The following is a 21,418-nucleotide window of genomic DNA, read 5'->3' as shown; positions in this document are numbered from 1 at the left end:
GCATGGGTCCTCAGATCCTTAAAACGTTCTACAGCTGCACCATCGAGAGCATCCTGACTGGTTACATCACTGCCTGGTATGGCAACTGACCGGAAGGCGCTACAGAGGGTAGTGCGTATGTCCCAGTACATCACTGGGTCCAAGCTTCCTGTCATCCAGGACCTCTATACCAGGCGGTGTCAGAGGAAGGCCCTAAAAATTGTCAAAGACTCCAGCCACCCTAGTCATAGACTGTTCTCACTGCTACCGCATGGGAAGCGGTACCCGAGCGCTAAGTCTGGGATCAAGAGGCTTCTAAATAGCTTCCACCACCAAGGCATAAAACTCCTAAACATCTAATCAAATGGCTACCCAGACTATTTGCATTGCCCCCCCGTCTATTTTACACTGTTGCTACTCTCTGTTATTATCTATGCATAGTCACTTTAATACCTCTACCTACATATACATATTATTTCAATTACCTCGACTAACCGGTGCCCCCACACATTGACTCTGTACCGGTACCCCCTGTATATAGTGTCGGGTTCACCTAGGGGTCATGATAAGGGCTGTAGCAAAATGTTTGATGATTTAGAATAATTGATTATGCTTATGTTGTATTAATAGAAGGGGAGGGGTTATAAGACCCTCCTTACATTTATAGGGTCCTAGACAACAGGTCTGTTTGTTGGTTGAGGGCTTGTAAGTAAGCATTTCACTGTAACACCTGTTGTTTCGGCTTTCTTGTGTCGAAAGAGAGGAGGACCAAAATGCAGCGTGGTTATCTCGATACATTTTTAATAAAGATAATAACGAACAATACAAACCACTAAACGTAACAAACCGAAACAGCCCTATCTGGTGCAAACAAACACAAAGACAGGAACAATCACCCACGAAAAACTCAAAGAATATGGCTGCCTAAATATGGTTCCCAATCAGAGACAACGATAAACACCTGCCTCATGACCTACAAAAACCCCAAGACAAAACACACCACATAAAATAACCCATGTCACATCCTGGCCTGACCAAAATAGTAAAGAAAACACAAAATACTAAGACCAGGGCGTGGTGACAGTTGTATTCGGCACAAGTGACAAATAACATTTGATTTGAACCCCAGATAAAAGAGGACAGTGAAATCCCAATTCTACTAGGTTGTTGTTAACCATCTTGCCCAAAACACCAGACTACACTGAATGCACAAATCATTATGAACACTACTTTTTCCATGACATGGACTGACCAGGTGGATCCAGGCTTTGATTACTTATTGATATGACCTATTAAATCCACTTCAATCAGTGTAGCTGAAGGGAAGGAGGTTAAAGAAGGATTTTAAATGTGTTTGTGTATGTGTGCCATACAGAGGGTGAATGGACAAGACAAAATATTTAAGTGCCTTTGAAGGAGGGGAGGTAGTAGGTGCCAGGTTTGTGTGTGTCAAGAACTGCAACGCTGCTGGGTTTTTCACACTAAACAGTTTCCCGTGTTTCCAGAATGGTCCTCCACCCAAAGGACATCCAGCCAACTTGACACAAGTGTGGGAAGCATTGGAGTCAACATGGGCCAGCATCCCCATGAAACTCTTTCAACACCTTGTTGAGTCCATGCCCAAGAGTCCGGAAATATTGGATCCCTTGGTAAAGATTAGCAAAAAGTAAATAATACAAATATTGACCTATATTGTATGCTAAAAAATATATACAAATTATGTTATTTTATACTAGGGGAAAGAGTTGAGCCATTTTTTACATTCAGCATCACTCATCAAGGGAAATATAGTATTATTTCTAATACCAGACGGTGCTTCTACACCTGCATTGCTTGCTGTTTGGGGGTTTTAGGCTGGGTTTCTGTACAGCACTTTGAGATATCAGCTGATGTAAGAAGGGCTTTATAAATACATTTGATTAATAAAGATATCTACCTGTATTTCAGGATGTCAAAACCACCGTTGGCTAAATACCTCTATTTTCCTGTCATATGACCACAGTACTGGTCCTCCATGGGAATCAAACCCTGGCGTTGCAAGCACCGTGCTCTACTACCTGAGCCACAAGGGACTATACTGTATATCTACACTATATATACAAAAGTATAAATCATATTAGTGGATTCGGATATTTCAGCCACACCCATTGCTGACAGGTACAGTATATACAATAGAGCACACAGCCATGCAATCTCCATAGACAAACATTGGCAGTAGAATGGGCCTTACTGAAGAGCTAAGTGACTTTCAATGTGGCACCGTCATAGAATGTGAAGAAGAAGTGAGTTAGTCAAATTTCTGCCCTGCTAGAGCTGCCCCAGTCAACTGTAAGTGCTGTTATTGTGAAGTGGAAACGTCTAGGAGCAACAACGGCTCAGCATGAAGTGGTCGGCTACGGAACCTGACAGAATGGGACCGCCGAGTGCTGAAGAGTTCCAAACTGCCTCTGGAAGCAACATCAGCACCAGAACTGTTAGTCGGGAGCTTCCTGAAATGGGTTTCCATGGCCGAGCAAGCCTAAGATCACCACGTGGAATGCCAAGAGTCGGCTGTAGGGGTGTAAAGCTCGCTGCCATTGGACACTGGAGCAGTGGAAATGCGTTCTCTGGAATGTTGACTCACGCTTCACCATCATGCCAACTGTAAAGTTTGGTGGAGGAGGAATAATGGTCTGGGGCTGTTTCTCATGGTTCGTGCTAAGCCCCTTGTTTCCAGGGAAGGGAAATCATAACACTACAGCATTCAATGACATTCTAGACAATTCTGTGTTTCCAACTTTGTGGCAACAGTTTGGGTAAGGCCCTTTTCTGTTTCAGCATGACAATGTCCCTGTGCACAAAGCGAGGTCCATACAGAAATGGTTTGTCAAGATTGGTGTGGAAGAACTTGACTGGCCTGCAGAGAGCCCTGATCTCAACCCCATCGAACACCTCTGGGATGAACTGGAACACTGACTGCGAGCCAGGACTAATCGTCCAACATCAGTGCCCGACCTCACTAATGCTCTTGTGGCTGAATGGAAGCAAGTCCCCGCAGCAATGTTCCAACATCTAGTAGAAAGCCTTCTCAGAAGAGTGAAGGCTGTTATAGCAGCAATGTTCCAACATCTAGTAGAAAGCCTTCTCAGAAGAGAGGAGGCTGTTATAGCAACAAAGGGGGGACCAACTCTGTATTAATGCCTTCTCAGAAGAGTGGAGGCTGTTATAGCAGCAAAGGGGGGACCAACTCTGTATTGATGCCTTCTCAGAAGAGTGGAGGCTGTTATAGCAGCAAAGGGGGGACCAACTCTGTATTGATGCCTTCTCAGAAGAGTGGAGGCTGTTATAGCAGCAAAGGGGGGACCAACTCTGTATTGATGCCTTCTCAGAAGAGTGGAGGCTGTTATAGCAGCAAAGGGGGGACCAACTCCGTATTAATGCCTTCTCAGAAGAGTGGAGGCTGTTATAGCAGCAAAGGGGGGACCAACTCCATATTAATGACTTCTCAGAAGAGTGGAGGCTGTTATAGCAGCAAAGGGGGGACCAACTCTGTGTTAATGCCTTCCCAGAAGAGAGGAGGCTGTTATAGCAGCAAAGGGGGGACCAACTCCATATTAATGACTTCCCAGAAGAGTGGAGGCTGTTATAGCAGCAAAGGGGGGACCAACTCTGTGTTAATGCCCATTAGATGAGCTGTTGTCCAAATACACTATGTGACTGAAAGTATCTTTCTATGGGATTGTCTGTGTCTGACTGTATTAAAAGAGTTTGTTAATGCCCATTAGATGAGCTGTTGTCCAAATACACTATGTGACTGAAAGTATCTTTCTATGGGATTGTCTGTGTCTGACTGTATTAAAAGAGTTTGTTAATGCCCATTAGATGAGCTGTTGTCCAAATACACTATGTGACTGAAAGTATCTTTCTATGGGATTGTCTGTGTCTGACTGTATTAAAAGAGTTTGAATAGAGAAGTTCCACTGTGGTTGAAATCCCCTTCTGGTGATTCCTCAGAGCACTGAGTAACAGATGTACAAACACACACACTGTGATCATCATGTCCCCACTGGGCCCAGCCATATGTCCCATGACTGTGTGCGTGTGTGTGTAAGTGTCATTCCATGCGTCATGTACTGTTTGGGTCATTGAGAATCCAAATAAAGAACTGTGAGTATCCATGCATTTACTTATGTCCATAGATTTCTCAAACGCAAATGTGTAAGTGTGTTCGTGTGTATGTGTGTGCGTGTGTGTGTGTAGGGGTCCTCACCTCATCTGATGAGCCATTCTCCACTCGAAAGCGGCCCGCTCTCTGTATGGCTCCATCTGCATCACTGGAGATCAGCTAGAGGGGAAGGAGGGAGGGAGGGAGAAAGAGAGAGAGACAGAGAAAGATAGAGATACATACAGAGAGAGAGACAGAAAGACAGGGACAGAGAGAGAAAGAGACAGAGAGAGAGAGATAGAGAAAGAGACAGAAAGACAGAGACAGAGAGACAGAGAGAGAGAGAGAGAGACAGACAGACAGACAGACAGACAGACAGACAGACAGACAGACAGACAGACAGACAGACAGACAGACAGACAGACAGACAGACAGAGAGAGACAGAGAGAGAGAGAGAGAGACAGACAGAGACAGACAGACAGAGAGAGAGAGACAGACAGAAATAAACAGACAGAGACAGACAGAGAGAGAGAGACAGACAGAGCAAGAGACAGAGAGAGACAGAGAGACAGAGCGAGAGACAGAGAGAGACAGAGAGACAGAGCGAGAGACAGAGAGAGACAGAGAGACAGAGCGAGAGACAGACAGAGACAGACAGACAGAGAGAGAGAGACAGACAGAAATAAACAGACAGAGACAGACAGAGAGAGAGACACAGAGAGAGACAGACAGAGAGAGAGACACAGAGAGAGACAGACAGAGAGAGAGACACAGAGAGAGACAGACAGAGAGAGAGACACAGAGAGAGACAGAGAGAGAGAGAGACAGAGAGAGAGAGAGACAGAGAGAGAGAGAGACAGACAGAGAGAGAGACACAGAGAGAGACAGACAGAGAGAGAGACACAGAGAGAGACAGACAGAGAGAGAGACACAGAGAGAGACAGACAGAGAGAGAGACAGAGAGACAGACAGACAGAGACAGATGCATGCAGGGCAGAATTAGGCCAATATCCACTAATAAATCAATCTAAAAAACAGCAATTAGGTTTTGGAAACATCTAAAATACAGGGACCCCCTCTCATATCATTACCAAGCACTGCAATGCCAAGAGCTGAGCAAAGAAAAGAGTCCCCTCATCCAGCTGTTCCTGGGACTGAGTTCACCAACCTGTTCTACTAACACACTGAAGCCTCAGGACCAGAACATCCAATCAAATCAGAATAAACCAAATTACAACACAGTCAAAACAAAGCTACATTGCTTATTGGGAAACACAAGCACAAAGCAAAATGCAGTGCTATCTGGCCCTAAATCGACAGTACACCGTGGCTAAATATTTGATGATGGTTGCTGATCAAAACCTCCGAAAACCTTAACAAAGTATAGGCTCAGTGAGCACAGCCTTGCCATTGAGAGGGGCAGACACAGGAAAACCTGGCTCCCTGTAGTGGAAAGGCTGTGTAACCACTGCACCACAGCAGAACCTGGCTCCCTGTAGAGGAAAGGCTGTTCAACCACTGCACCACAGCAGAACCTGGCTCCCTGTAGAGGAAAGGCTGTTCAACCACTGCACCACAGCAGAACCTGGCTCCCTGTAGAGGAAAGGCTGTGCAACCACTGCACCACAGCAGAACCTGGCTCCCTGTAGAGGAAAGGCTGTGTAACCACTGCACCACAGCAGAACCTGGCTCCCTGTAGAGGAAAGGCTGTGCAACCACTGAACAACAGCAGAACCCGAGACAGAGCTGCATTTCCTGACAAAATGTCAAAAATATAAAACAATGAGAGTGTAATTTCCACAAATTTGAAACCTTTTTTCTGGGTTTCAAAGACCTCTCTGGGGTGAGTAGGCTACCCGTCCTGTTGGGGGAGGATGCAGAGAGCTGTGGGTTGGCAGCGCTCTACATTGCTGCCTGCCATAAGTTGAGGGACAATGTCTGACAGACCAATCAACCTGCACATGTCCTCTACTGTATGCTTATTGTTATTGTTCAATGGTTATTTTGACCCTTGGTTATTGTTGTTACTGTTGTCCCGGTGACAATTTTGATTCTTATTATTTTCATATTGTAAATATCCAAAGCAAGCTTTGCAATATGTACATTGTTAAGTCATGCCAATAAAGCAAATTGAATTGAATTGAATTGAGAGAGAGACAGAAAGATGGAGAGAGAGAGAGAGCGGGAGCAGAGAGAGAAAGAGAGAGAGACAGAAAGATGGAGAGAGAGAGAGAGCGGGAGCAGAGAGAGAAAGAGAGAGAGACAGAAAGATGGAGAGAGAGAGAGAGCGGGAGCAGAGAGAGAAAGAGAGAGAGACAGAAAGATGGAGAGAGAGAGAGAGCGGGAGCAGAGAGAGAAATATATTTAAAAAAAACTTAATTGGCACAATTCATCTAATGTACTGTATAGTGAATTCAAACTAAAGTTATCAAATAAAACACTGCAAGCAATACTTAAAGCTCACACAATGTCCCATTCCATATACCACAGGGACAGAGAGAGAGGTAGAGAGAGGTAAGAGGGAGAGAGAAACAAAGAGAGGAAAGGAGTAATAGGTCAGACACATTAACATGAGAGAGAGGTAGAGAGAGGTAGAGAGAGGTAGAGAGAGGTAGAGAGAGAGGTAGAGGTAGAGGTAGAGAGAGAGAGGTAGAGAGAGAGGTAGAGAGAGGTAGAGAGAGGTAGAGAGAGAGAGGTAGAGAGAGAGGTAGAGAGAGGTAGAGAGAGAGGTAGAGAGAGGTAGAGAGAGGTAGAGAGAGGTAGAGAGAGAGGTAGAGAGAGGTAGAGAGAGGTAGAGAGAGGTAGAGAGAGAGAGGTAGAGAGAGGTAGAGAGAGGTAGAGGTAGAGAGGTAGAGAGAGGTAGAGAGGTAGAGAGAGGTAGAGAGGTAGAGAGAGGTAGAGAGGTAGAGAGAGAGAGGTAGAGAGAGGTAGAGAGAGGTAGAGAGGTAGAGAGAGGTAGAGAGAGGTAGAGAGAGGTAGAGAGAGAGAGGTAGAGAGAGAGGTAGAGAGAGAGAGGTAGAGAGAGGTAGAGAGGTAGAGAGAGGTAGAGAGAGAGAGGTAGAGAGAGGTAGAGAGAGGTAGAGAGATGTAGAGAGAGGTAGAGAGAGGTAGAGAGAGGTAAGAGGGAGAGAGAAACAAAGAGAGGAAGGGAGTAATAGGTCAGACACTTTAACATGAGACCATAAAACTTTGCAGAACAATAAAGAGGAACATATGACAGCAATCATTTACATTTGCCAACAATAGCAGCTAGCGGCTAGCTAAAGAGAAACCGCAAAGCATAGGCGAACAGAGGCTAACTGACCTTTGAGATTACTGCAAGGGCTCTGACACAAATTCAGGTTGATAGGGCAGTGCCTACAGTATATTTCTCCCCTTTATGCCCCTCAGCAGATTACCGAACAAGTTGTGTTGTGATCTCTTGTTGTTTTTCAATTTCTGGATTTCCTCTTTAAGGGGGCAACATTAATAAACACTATCAGACAAAAAAAAAGACTAATCATGAGTTAATGAGTAATACGCTTTTCCATGGCCAGTTCCCGGGACACAGATTAAGCCTATTTCTGGACTAAAAAGCTCGATGGATGACCTCCGTGTTGGGGAAATTTAATCCGATTGCACTTTGCGGACAATGTGCCATTTAAAGATGGACATTCCCCCCAAAGTTTGATGACGAGTTGGTTATTTGAATCAACTGTGTAGTGCTAGGGCAGAACTAAAACGTGCACCCAGGGGGCCCCCCAAAACCGAGTTTGGGAAACCCTGGTATAGAGAATCATTGTACCATCTAAACTGCTATGTAATATTTTCCATAACCAAAAATCGTAATTTCAGCTGTTTGAAGCTGGTGTACAGAACTGAAAGTAAAAAAGCTAAAACTAAATTTAAGAACGGGAAGCATAGAAATAGAGCACATAGAACAAATCTACCACTTCTTAGACTTGCTCTCAATGAGAGGGAAAATTAGCCATAGTAATTCCTCCTCTTCCTCCTTGGTGTTGATGTCTGCTGTTCTTGGTAATAAAATAATGATGTGTGTATGTGTATCTTTGAATATGTCTATGAGTTTGCGCGCCTGTTTGCGTGTGTGTAAATGTGTCTCTCTATATTTGTGTGTTTATCTCTCCATCGACAGAGAAAGAGGAAGTAGCAGTGATGCCAGTATCACTGTCCCTCGATCACCCTGACATCTCTTCTCACAGTGGAAACATGACATCCCTCTCTCCTCTCCTCCCCCATCTTCTACATTCATCCCCCTTGCCCCTCAGACCGCACAATGCCTGGTTGCCTGGCAACCCAACACAGAACCTCTCCTCTTCCCCCTCTTCTTGGTTGCTCTTTTCCTCCTCCGTATCCTCCATGATCCCCCTCTCCTCTGTTGCTCTGTTTCCTCTTAACTGTCACTCTATGCTCACTTTCTCCATCTCTCTTCACCCCTTCCTCTGTTGCTCTATTCACACTTGCATCTTTCAACGTCTTCTCCCCCCCTCTCTCCCCCAGTCTCCCTCTTTCCTCTCCTCTCTCTTCTGTCATTCTCTGACCAATAAAGGGTTGTTTTCTGCCAAAGTGTCACAAAACGCAGCACAGTTCTGGCGCACCGGACTCTCTCTGCAGGCATTATGTGTGTGTTCTGCAGCAGATGGTCTGTAATGGTTAGATGGAGCCAAAAGGAAGACAGGAAGTCCATGAACATGTGAGTGTGAGAGTGTGTGTGCATGGGGGATTGGGGATCATGCGGTCCAAGCAGCTTTCAATGTCTATAATTCCACGCTGCACTGCACCTCTAAGAGACTAGGAAATTGTATCCACCATATGTCAGGGCTATTTAACTACAGTATATTCTTACAGGGCCAGATTTGAAAAAGGTTATTTACAGGGGGGGCCAGGCATTTTCTACATGGGACGACTCTGCCTAAGACCGGTATAAAAAACAATGCACAAACACAATTATAGTCATAAAGCACTTTTTAAAATGTATTAAATGTTATCAGAAAGAAAATGTTAAGTGTTTTCACATTCGCCTGATTCAGAGCATCAAATAATGGAACACATTTGTACTTACAGTGCATCCGGAAAGTATTCAGACCCCTTGACTTTTTCCATATTCTGTTATGTTACAGCCTTATTCTAAAATGGATGACATCGTTTTTTCCCTCACCAATCTACACACAATAACCCCTAATGAGAAAGCAAAAACAGGTTATTGATTTTTTAACAAATTTATAAAAATAAAACAAATTAAATATCACAAGAAGTTTCTCTCCCCCTACATCAGTACAGAACGGGTCCCTATAACAAACTGTACCACCTCAAATCTTGTTGCAATGTTAGCTTTCAGTTTATCTAAAAACTCCAACATCATAGACTGAGTGATCTGTAGTGATCTGTACATTCAACATGCACGACACTTACACACATGACTGATGATTGGCTGAAAGAATTTTATGATAAAAAGACTGGGAACTGTTTTGTTAGACTTCAATTTGTCTTTTGACAATATTGATCATAGTCTGCTGCTTGAAAAATGTAAGTGTTATGGCTTTACACCCCCTGCTATATTGTGGAAAAAGAGTCACCTGTCTAACAGAACACAGAGGGTGTTCTTTAATGGGAGCCTCACCAACATAATCCAGTTAGAATCAGGCATTCCCCAGGGCAGCTGTCTAGGCCCCTTATTTTTTTCAATCTTTACTTTGCTTTGAGTAAAGCCAGTGTGTCTACTGTATGTATGCGGATGACACAACACTATACATGTCAGCTACTACAGCGAGTGAAATCACTGCAACACTTAATCAAGAGCTGCAGTCAGTTTCACAATGGGTGGCAAGAAATAAGTTATATATATATATATAATAATATTTCAAAAATTAAAAGCATTTTAGTTTGAGACAAATCATTCACTATACCCTAAACCTCAACTAAATCTTGTAATGAATAATGTGAGAATTGAGCAAGTTTAGATAACTGTCATGGTGAAAACATATTGATGCAGTAGTAGCCAAGATGGGGAGAAGTCTGTCTATAATAAAGCGCTGCTCTGCCTTCTTAACAACACTATCAACAAAGCAGGTCCTACAGGCCCTGGTGATGCAAGCAGTAGAATCCGATAAAAAAAAACAGATTAAAAAATACACCTTATGTACAGTACGGACTTTGAAGAAACACACACACACAAGCTAACTCCTTACACACACATACACACACACAAGCTAACTCCTTACACACACGTACACATGGATTTTGTGTTGTAGATATGTGGTAGTAGAGTAGTGGCCTGAGGACACACACTTAATATGTTGTGAAAAGGGTTATGAAATGTAATGTCATGTAATATTTTTTATTGTATATAATTGCCTTAATGTTGCTGGACCCCTGGAAGAGTAGCTGCTGCCTTAATCATTAATAAATACAAATACATCTGCAAAAAATGATGACATAGTTGCGTGTAGGGAAATGGAGCATTTTGTTTGTGTGTTTTAGGGATGTTTTGTTTGGCTTCAAATCAAAGGAGAAAATAACACGTTTATTTTGAAAATAATTCTGTTTCACAATCATGTCATTAACTGTTTTATCCCTCTCCTCATCAAGCATTTTCGCTAGATATGATGCTCAGCAGACTACGAAACAAGCGATGTTGCAGTCTAGATGTTGATCGGATAAAGTTTATGATAAGCCATAACTGAGTCAAATCACGCTCTGGTGTTTCAGGCAGTGTAGTGATCTCATCTGCAGTGAAAGAGCCAATAGGCAGGCAGACAGACCCCATACCCCTGTTGGCAGCTCTGATTGGTATGTTGGCACTTAATGGGTGGGACTATGGGACAACAGATTCTCCAATTGTAGAATATTGAACAAGGGCTGCCATAGCCCTGCCATATGTAATGGAATTAACATAGCAATGTGCATTAGGCCATGTACATTCCATTCCAGTGACTGCAGGTTTAAACACTAGTGTGTGAGAAGTGATTGACACTTGGCCTATAGGGATGAACTGGAGAAATCGTAGCTTCTCTACTCCAACAACCATATTCAATGTGGCTGTAAAGAAATACAATGTGTGTGTGTGTAACATATCTGTTACCAAACGTTAAATCTGTACTGTTCTTCAAGCAAATGTGTTTTTGTCAAATGTTCAGTGGAAATTGTTTAAAGTAGTCATTGTGCATAGAGTTGTAATGGTTTGTCTAACTTTGCCACCATTGGTTTTTGTTTGACATACATTTGTTTGGCATTACACATCTCTGTGTTTATTTGACTGCGAGTGTTTTTAATATTCGTGAGTGAATCTGTATGTGTGCATCTACAATGGCAAGACAAAGTATGTGAACCCTTTGGAATTACCTGGATTTCTGCATAAATTGGTCATGATATTTGATATGATCTTCATCTAAGTCACAATAGACAAACACAGTGTGCTTAAACTAATAACACATACAAATGATTTTATTTTTCTTATTTATATAAGTACGTGAACCCCTAGGCTAATGACTTCTCCAAAAGCTCATTGGAGTCAGGAGTCAGCTAACCTGGAGACCAATCAATGAGACGAGATTGGAGATGTTGGTTAAAGCTGCCAAGCCCTAGAAAAAACACACAACATTTTAGTTCGCTATTTAGAAAACACATGATGTGAATCATGCCTCGAACAAAAGAGATCTCAGAAGACCTGAGATGAAGAATTGTTGACTTGCATAAAGCTGGAAAGGGTTATAAAAGTATCTCTAAAAGCCTTGATGTTCATCTGTCCACAGTAAGACAAATTGTCTATAAATGGAGAAAGTTCAGCACTGTTGCTACTCTCCCTAGGAGTGGCCGTAAGGGAAAGATGACTGCAAGAACACACAGTGCAGAATGCTCAATGAGGTTAAAAAGAATACTAGAGTGTCAGCTAAAGACTTACAGAAATCTCTGGAACATGCTAACATCTCTGTTGACGAGTCTACGACACATAAAACACTAAACATGAATGGTGTTCATGAGAGGACACCATGGACACCTGTCCAAAAAAACATTGCTGCATGTCTAACGTTTGCAAAAGTGCACCTTGATTGTCCACAGTGTTACTGGCAAAATATTCTCTGGACAGATGGAACTACAGTCAGAGTTGTTTGCAAGGAACAACACAAAAAAGGCACAGGATACCAACATCAAACTTATCCCAACTGTAAAGTATGGTGGAGGGAGCATCATGGTTTGGGGCTGCTTTAGGACCTGGACAGCTTGCTATCATCGATGGAAAAAATATATTCCCAAGTTTATTAAAGACATTTTAGAGGAGAATGTAAGGCTGTCTGCCAATCGAAGGTCAACAGAAGTTAGGTGATGCAACAGGACCAACGACCCAAAACACAGAACAGAATGGCTTCAACAGAAGAAAATACACCTTCTGAAGTGGCCCAGCCAGAGTCCTGACCTCAACCCGATGTGGCATGACCTTCAAGAGAGTGGTTCACTCCAGATATCCCAAGAATATTGCTGAGTTTTGTAAAGAGGAATGGTCCGAGGGTTCACATACTTTTCCCACCCTGCACTGTGAATGTTTACATGGTGTTCAATAAAGACATGAACAATGTATAATTGTTTGTATGTATGCAGAAATCCAGGTCATTCCGAAGGGTTCATATACTTTTTATTGCCATTGTGTGTGTGTGTGTTCCTCTCAGGGAAGTGATGTCCCTTAAAGACAACAAAGTCAAGGTATTGGAGTGGCCATCACAAAGCCCTGACCTCAATCCCATAGAAAAAGCGTGTACAAGCAAGTAGGCCTACAAACCTGACTCAGTTACACCAGCTCTGTCAGGAGGAATGGGACAATGACCCAACTTATTGTGGGATGCTTGTGGAAGGCTACTCCAAGCCTTTGGCCCAAGTTAAACAATTTAAAGGCAATGCTACCAAACACTAATTGAGTGTATGTAAACTGACCGACTGAGAATGTGATGAAAGAAATAAAAGCTGAAATAAATCATTCTCTCTACTATTATTCTGACATTTCACATTCTTAACATAAAGTGGTTATCCTAACTAACCTAAGAAAGATCATTTTTACTAGGATTAAAATGTCAGGAATTGTGAAAAACTGAGTTTTTGTATTTGTCTAAGGTGCATGTAAACTTCCGACGTCAGTGTGTGATTGTGTACATGTCTGTGTGTTATCTGTGTGTGTCAGTCCTGTCTGGTTGTGTGTGTGTGTGAGTGATGAATGGGGAGTGAAGATCTTAGTGGTCTCGTCTCTTCTCTCCTCCTGCAACATTAACTGTCCAATCGCAGGATAATGGAGGGAAAACCAATGCAGCGTGCAGGGAGAGCACCGCACCATCTCCTCTGAGTGTGTGTGAGTGAGTGAGTGAGGGAGTGAGTGTGTGAGTGAGTGTGTGAGTGAGTGTGTGAGTGAGTGAGTGAGTGTGTGAGTGAGTGTGTGAGTGAGTGAGTGAGTGTGTGAGTGAGTGTGTGAGTGAGTGAGTGAGTGAGTGAGTGTGTGAGTGTGTGAGTGAGTGAGTGAGTGAGTGAGTGAGTGAGTGAGTGAGTGAGTGAGTGAGTGTGTGAGTGAGTGAGTGTGTGAGAGTGAGTGAGTGAGTGTGTGAGTGAGTGTGTGAGTGAGTGTGTGAGTGAGTGAGTGTGTGAGTGAGTGAGTGAGTGAGTGAGTGAGTGAGTGAGTGAGTGTGTGAGTGAGTGAGTGAGTGAGTGAGTGAGTGAGTGAGTGAGTGAGTGAGTGAGTGAGTGAGTGAGTGAGTGAGTGAGTGAGTGTGTGTGTGAGTGAGGGAGTGAGTAGTACGTGTATGAATCGGTCATTGTGTGTGTGTGAGTGAGTGAGTGTGTGAGTGAGTGTGTGAGTGTGTGAGTGAGTGAGTGAGTGAGGGAGTGTGTGAGTGAGGGAGTGTGAGTGAGTAGTACGTGTATGAATCGGTCATTGTGTGTGTGTGAGTGAGTGAGTGATGCATATGCACCGGCTTCTAGATCATGCAACAACAGAATGGCAGAGGAGGAAAACCCTGCACTCTCATAATTCCCTGTGGACCTGCTGTGTGTTCGATTCAGAGCAGGATGGAGGGAGGGAAGAGGGGTGGAAGCAGGGGAGCCCTCCCTGCTACACTTTTGCAAACAACCAACCACTGCAAGAGATGGGTAGATAGTGAAAAAGAGAAAGAAAGACAGAAAGAGAGGAGCGAAAGAGAGAGGAGAGAGAGAGAGAGAAAAAGGAGCGAAAGAGAGAGGAGAGAGAGAAAGAGGAGCGAAAGAGAGAGAAGAGAGAAAGAGAGGAGAGAAAGAGGAGAAAAAGAGAGCGAGAGAAGAAAAGGAGAGAAAGAGAGTGACATATAGACAAAATAACTGGACAGAGAGGGATGGGGGGGCACCAGGCAAGAGAAAGAGGCGCATAATAAGCAACAAAAAGGAGAATGATAAAATAATAATAGCTGTCTATACAGTGGGTAACCCCATGGGTGAGAGTGCAAAGATTATTGGGAGCCTGCGTGGACACACACACACAAACGGAGTAGACCACTTAAATAGCTCCCATTTTGGGACGTGGCACAAACATTTCACAAACGTAATTGAGCCCTCAGTGTACTAAGAGGGGCTGATTTCCCCCTAGGTCTGCAGGAGAGAAGAGAGGAATGAGGTGGTGATAGAGATGGAAGGGGGAGGGAGGGAAGGAGGGAGGGGAGTTGTTGAGAGGGGGAGATTGAGTGAGGGAGAGAGAGAGAGAGAGGAAGGGATGGAGAGAGGGAAGGAGGGAGGGGGAGTTGTTGAGAGGAGGAGATTGAGTGAGGGAGAGATAGAGAGAGAGGAAGGGATGGAGAGAGAGAGAGAGAGAGAGGAAGGGATGGAGGGAGGGGGAGTTGTTGAGAGGGGGAGATTGAGTGAGGGAGAGAGAGAGAGAGAGAGGAAGGGATGGAGAGAGAGAGAGAGAGAGAGAGGGGATGAGAGAGAGGAAGGGATGGAGAGAGGGGATGAGACCGAGAGAATAAGAGTTGAGCTCTTCTCGGGTCCCAGAAGTTGGACCCGAACGGATCCGAGGTAAATCCGGCACGGACGCAAATTAATCCGATCATTTAAAAAAAGGGGGGGGACAGGACGTGAACTGACCAGAGAACAATCAGACCCGATGACAACCAGACCGAGTGACCAAAAAACATGTGAAACAGGACCTGACCCGGACCCGAGGGAAAAGTTTGAATATTGGACTGCTCGGGTCCCGGGTCAGGTCTGCGGGTGGACCCATGAAGACCACTAGATGAAAGGGGAAAGAGAAAAAGGAAGGGAGGAGGGACAGAGAATAAATCTGACGGATAATTGATCTCAGAGTGGTTGTTGACTTACGCGGGTCAGTAGAGAGAGAGAGAGAATCAGCAGCAGTAAGACAAGAGACGAGCAGAGACTTCCCATTTAGTCTAGCGCCTAAGCTACACACCACTGTCTCTCCTCACAATGGGCAATCTACACAATACATACTGCATTTGCAACTAGATTGCACATCTTTTGACATTTTCCTACATTTTTGAATCATGTCGTTCAGTGCATAGGGATACGCAGATACAGTGATCAACCTTATCAAATGGTCCTGTATGGATGACTAGAGGACTACACTGTGCTAAAAAAGAAACGTATCGAGTTGTGCATTTGTCCAAGCACACAGGATACACAGCATATTCTGTACATATGAAATGTCAGATGTCAACAGTCACATGGAGTTGAGTTTACCCAAAGTTTAAAGCAGGTGCGGTTGCTGTGCAAAGGTCAGAGGGCAAGAGGGGGGGTGAGCCAGTGGTTTGATTTATTAGGATCCCCAGCTAGTCTTACTGGGGTTCGACAGATAACAAAAAAATACATTACAGGCAATTTACATACAATTTAAAACATTAGCATGTAGTGTGTGTCTGTGTGCATCTATCAGTTACACGTCAGTACATACACACGAGTTGGTCACATGGGGAGAGGCGTTGTGCGATGAGGTGTTGCTGTATTCGTTTTTTTAAACAATGTTTGCTGTGCACTTGCGCTACATAAGATGGAAGGGAGCTCCATGCCCTCGTGGCTCTGTATAATACTGTATATAAGATGGAAGGGAGTTCCATGCCCTCGTGGCTCTGTATTATACTGTATATAAGATGGAAGGGAGTTCCATGCCCTCGTGGCTCTGTATTATACTGTATATAAGATGGAAGGGAGTTCCATGCCCTCGTGGCTCTGTATAATACTGTATATAAGATGGAAGGGAGCTCCATGCCCTCGTGGCTCTGTATAATACTGTATATAAGATGGAAGGGAGTTCCATGCCCTCGTGGCTCTGTATAATACTGTATATAAGATGGAAGGGAGTTCCATGCACCCATGGCTCTGTATAATACTGTATATAAGATGGAAGGGAGTTCCATGCCCTCGTGGCTCTGTATAATACTGTATATAAGATGGAAGGGAGTTCCATGCCCTCGTGGCTCTGTATAATACTGTATATAAGATGGAAGGGAGTTCCATGCACCCATGGCTCTGTATAATACTGTATATAAGATGGAAGGGAGTTCCATGCCCTCGTGGCTCTGTATAATACTGTATATAAGATGGAAGGGAGTTCCATGCCCTCGTGGCTCTGTATAATACTGTATATAAGATGGAAGGGAGTTCCATGCACCCATGGCTCTGTATTATACTGTATATAAGATGGAAGGGAGTTCCATGCACTCATGGCTCTGTATTATAGTGTATATAAGATGGAAGGGAGTTCCATGCACCCATGGCTCTGTATTATACTGTATATGAGATGGAAGGGAGTTCCATGCACTCATGGCTCTGTATTATAGTGTATATAAGATGGAAGGGAGTTCCATGCACCCATGGCTCTGTATTATACTGTATATGAGATGGAAGGGAGTTCCATGACCTCATGGTTCTGTATTATACTGTATATAAGATGGAAGGGAGTTCCATGCCCTCATGGCTCTGTATTATACTGTATATAAGACTGTATAATACTGTATATAAGTCTGTATAATACTGTATATGAGATGGAAGGGAGTTCCATGACCTCATGGTTCTGTATTATAGTGTATATAAGATGGAAGGGAGTTCCATGCACCCATGGCTCTGTATTATACTGTATATGAGATGGAAGGGAGTTCCATGCACTCATGGCTCTGTATTATACTGTATATAAGATGGAAGGGAGTTCCATGCACTCATGGCTCTGTATTATACTGTATATAAGATGGAAGGGAGTTCCATGCCCTCATGGCTCTGTATAATACTGTATATGAGATGGAAGGGAGTTCCATGCCCTCATGGCTCTGTATAATACTGTATATAAGATGGAAGGGAGTTCCATGCCCTCATGGCTCTGTATTATACTGTATATAAGATGGAAGGGAGTTCCATGCCCTCATGGCTCTGTATAATACTGTATATGAGATGGAAGGGAGTTCCATGCACTCATGGCTCTGTATTATACTGTATATAAGATGGAAGGGAGTTCCATGCACTCATGGCTCTGTATTATACTGTATATAAGATGGAAGGGAGTTCCATGCCCTCATGGCTCTGTATAATACTGTATATGAGATGGAAGGGAGTTCCATGCCCTCATGGCTCTGTATAATACTGTATATAAGATGGAAGGGAGTTCCATGCCCTCATGGCTCTGTATTATAGTGTATATAAGATGGAAGGGAGTTCCATGCCCTCATGGCTCTGTATTATACTGTATATAAGACTGTATAATACTGTATATAAGTCTGTATAATACTGTATATGAGATGGAAGGGAGTTCCATGCACTCATGGCTCTGTATTATACTGTATATAAGATGGAAGGGAGTTCCATGCACTCATGGCTCTGTATTATACTGTATATGAGATGGAAGGGAGTTCCATGCACTCATGGCTCTGTATTATACTGTATATAAGATGGAAGGGAGTTCCATGCCCTCATGGCTCTGTATTATACTGTATATAAGATGGAAGGGAGTTCCATGCCCTCATGGCTCTGTATAATACTGTATATGAGATGGAAGGGAGTTCCATGCCCTCATGGCTCTGTATAATACTGTATATGAGATGGAAGGGAGTTCCATGCACTCATGGCTCTGTATTATACTGTATATAAGATGGAAGGGAGTTCCATGCCCTCATGGCTCTGTATAATACTGTATATGAGATGGAAGGGAGTTCCATGCACTCATGGCTCTGTATTATACTGTATATGAGATGGAAGGGAGTTCCATGCCCTCATGGCTCTGTATTATACTGTATATAAGATGGAAGGGAGTTCCATGCCCTCATGGCTCTGTATTATACTGTATATAAGATGGAAGGGAGTTCCATGCACTCATGGCTCTGTATTATACTGTATATGAGATGGAAGGGAGTTCCATGCACTCATGGCTCTGTATTATACTGTATATAAGATGGAAGGGAGTTCCATGCACTCATGGCTCTGTATTATACTGTATATAAGATGGAAGGGAGTTCCATGTACTCATGGCTCTGTATTATACTGTACGATTCTTTGAATTTGTTCTGGACCTGGGGACTGTGAAAAGACCCCTGGTGGCATGTCTGGTGGGGTAAGTGTGTGTGTCAGTGATGTGTCCAAGATGACTATGCAAAGAACTTGGAATTTCCAACCCATTAATGTTTTTTATAAAAACAAGAAGTGACACAGTCAGTCTTTCCTCAACTCTTAGTCAAAATAGACTGGCATGTATAGTATTAATATTAGCCTTCTGATTACAATGAAGAGCAAGCTGTGCCTCTCTGTTCTGGGCCAGCTGCAGCTTAACTAGGGCTTTCTTTGCAGCACTTGACCATATCTTGATTATTGTCATAAGATCAAACTAGAGCCTGCAGGACTTTCTTTGTGGAGTGTGGTGTCAAAAAAGCAGGGCATCTTCATGGTACGGGCAGACCTCTCCCCATACACAGCTAACTAGGTAACCATTCCACATTGGCTACAAAGGTATACACTCACACGGTACAGTGTTCATGTGTGTGTGTGTGTGTGTGTGTGTGTGTGTGTGTGTGTGTGTGTGTGTGTGAGAGAGAGAGATGATGTGTGTGTATGGATGGTGTAGGTTGTTAATCGGGGCCCTATGTGTGCTGACAGACTATGGCAGAGAGTTTAATGGTGGTAGATTTCCTGAAAACTCTACAGTATATGGAGGGGTTATGAGAAGGTTATAGAGATTGGATAAGGAGGTTATGGAGGTTGAGAGGGGTGTAGGGGCTGACAGGCAATGTGTAAGAATCACATGGTGGATGCTGAAGAAAGGTCTACTCCAAATCTGTCTGTTTGTGTCTAGGCCTGCCGGACTTTTGACTGCCCTGTCACATCTCATTCCCTTCCAACTGAGGTGGGTCTATGCGCATGCGCGTGTGTGTGTGTGTGTGTGTGCGTGTGTGTGTAACTTTTTGCCTTCAATGAAGCTGGTCAAATAAACAATATAAAAATAAAGAAAGAAATAGTCTATAATAATAAATGTGAAGTGATGTTCTGACCTTTGGTTTGGGAAACATTTCTAAATGGTCTCTACATGAACGACCAGGTCTGGATCAAACTGAAGGCCTTTCATTCAGGCTGGGGAGAGATAAATGCTAAGCTGCTCATATGCTTAGTCATCCTGGGCACACACACACACACACACACACACACACACACACACACACACACACAATTTACAGAGCTTTACATGAAGAGAGACACCAAAGCATCTGCCTCCCTCTCCCTCTCCCTCTCACTCTTTCTCTCTCTTTTCTGTCTGCCAGTAGCAATTCCATTCAAAGCAGTTCAAAGCCTGATTGTGTAATGTACAATATAGCCAAAGCAAGAGATAATTAAACTCATCTCACCCAAACCTGGCAGTCTTTGATAAAAACCATCACAGATTGAATTGACAACTAATTAAGCAAATAGCATTTTATACAAAGACCCACAGATGAAAAACAAATAGAGGAGAATAGAATGAGGAAATGCTTTTGACTCCTTGGTCCTCACTGCCCCTCAGGCTATGGCATGATGCCACACCCTTGACCCCCTCCTCCTCCTCCCATACAAACAGTATTGGTTTTTCAAACCTGGAAAGTTACTCTCTCTCTCACTCTCTCTCTCGCCAATCATCTTGCTTCCTCACTCTCCTTGTCTCTTTCTCTATCTTTCAGGTGAATCAGCCCTGTGTGCATGCGTGCATGTCTGTATGCACACGTGTGACTGTGCATACGTCTGTGTGTGCGCATGCACCCAATTGTGTTTGTGGCTTTGTGTGTGTGTGTGTGTGTGTGAGTGTGAGTGATTCATCAGGTCCTGCTTGTTGGTTGGTATTGATTCTGGTTACTCCGGGGTATATTTATGTGAATTAAACGTCCTCCTTTGTCTTTATCTCTTCTCCCTGTAATGAGGGACCCCTCAGGCACAGTGTAACGCTTGGTCTGCTTACACACGCTCTCTCTCAGCAGTGGTGAGTGGTGTATGGTCCTAGGAGGCCTTGTCTGCCTAATAACTGGGGCTGCACTACAGACATAGAGGTCATATTCCCTCTTGCACAGAATAGACAACCTTGCCTAATGGACTTTCCTGTACAGGCCAAGAAGACTGTGGCTGCGTTCCAAACTGTGCTGCAGTTACACACTAGAACAGGGTTCCCCAATAGAAAAAATAGAAAAAATCTGCTCAGTAAACTTGGGGGGCCAAATAAAATCACCCGCGGGCGAAGTTGGTCTCCCCAAGTTTTCTGTTTTGTTATTTATTTTAAATGAGATATGTTGTTGGACATAAACTAGTGTACAATTACCAGTAATATGCTACATGTACTACATGGAACCCAAAAGGGTTCTACCTGGAACCAAAAAGGGTTCTACGGGTTCTACCTGGAACCAAAAAGGGTTCTACCTGGAACCAAAAAGGGTTCTTCAAAGGGTTCGTCCCATGGCCCCTGTACTACTGGGGATCCCTGCACTACTGGGGATCCCTGCACTACTGGGGATCCCTGCACTACTGGGGATCCCTGCACTACTGGGGGTCCCTGCACTACTGGGGGTCCCTGCACTACTGGGGATCCCTGCACTACTGGGGATCCCTGCACTACTGGGGATCCCTGCACTACTGGGGGTCCCTGCACTCCTGGGGGTCCCTGCACTACTGGGGATCCCTGCACTACTGGGGATCCCTGCACTACTGGGGGTCCCTGCACTACTGGGGATCCCTGCACTACTGGGGGTCCCTGCACTACTGGGGATCCCTGCACTACTGGGGATCCCTGCACTACTGGGGGTCCCTGCACTACTGGGGGTCCCTGCACTACTGGGGGT

At 44.0% G+C, this 21,418-nt stretch overlaps 1 protein-coding gene across 1 annotated transcript in view; it reads right to left on the bottom strand.

Moving 5' to 3' along the window:
* The window catches only part of LOC115125729 (GTPase-activating Rap/Ran-GAP domain-like protein 3), a 188,856-nt gene that overhangs the window by 56,612 nt on the left and 110,826 nt on the right, over positions 1-21,418 (bottom strand). Inside the window, exon 3 of the mRNA XM_065004652.1 lies at positions 4,229-4,303. Coding sequence (XP_064860724.1) covers positions 4,229-4,303 — 75 coding nt within the window. The remainder of the gene's footprint in view (positions 1-4,228; positions 4,304-21,418) is intronic.

The sequence above is a fragment of the Oncorhynchus nerka genome, linkage group LG19 (assembly GCF_034236695.1).
Source record: "Oncorhynchus nerka isolate Pitt River linkage group LG19, Oner_Uvic_2.0, whole genome shotgun sequence".
Taxonomy (NCBI): Eukaryota; Metazoa; Chordata; class Actinopteri; order Salmoniformes; family Salmonidae; genus Oncorhynchus; species Oncorhynchus nerka.
The sequence above is the reverse complement of the archived record's forward strand: the minus strand, read 5'-3'. Positions and strand labels throughout refer to the sequence as shown.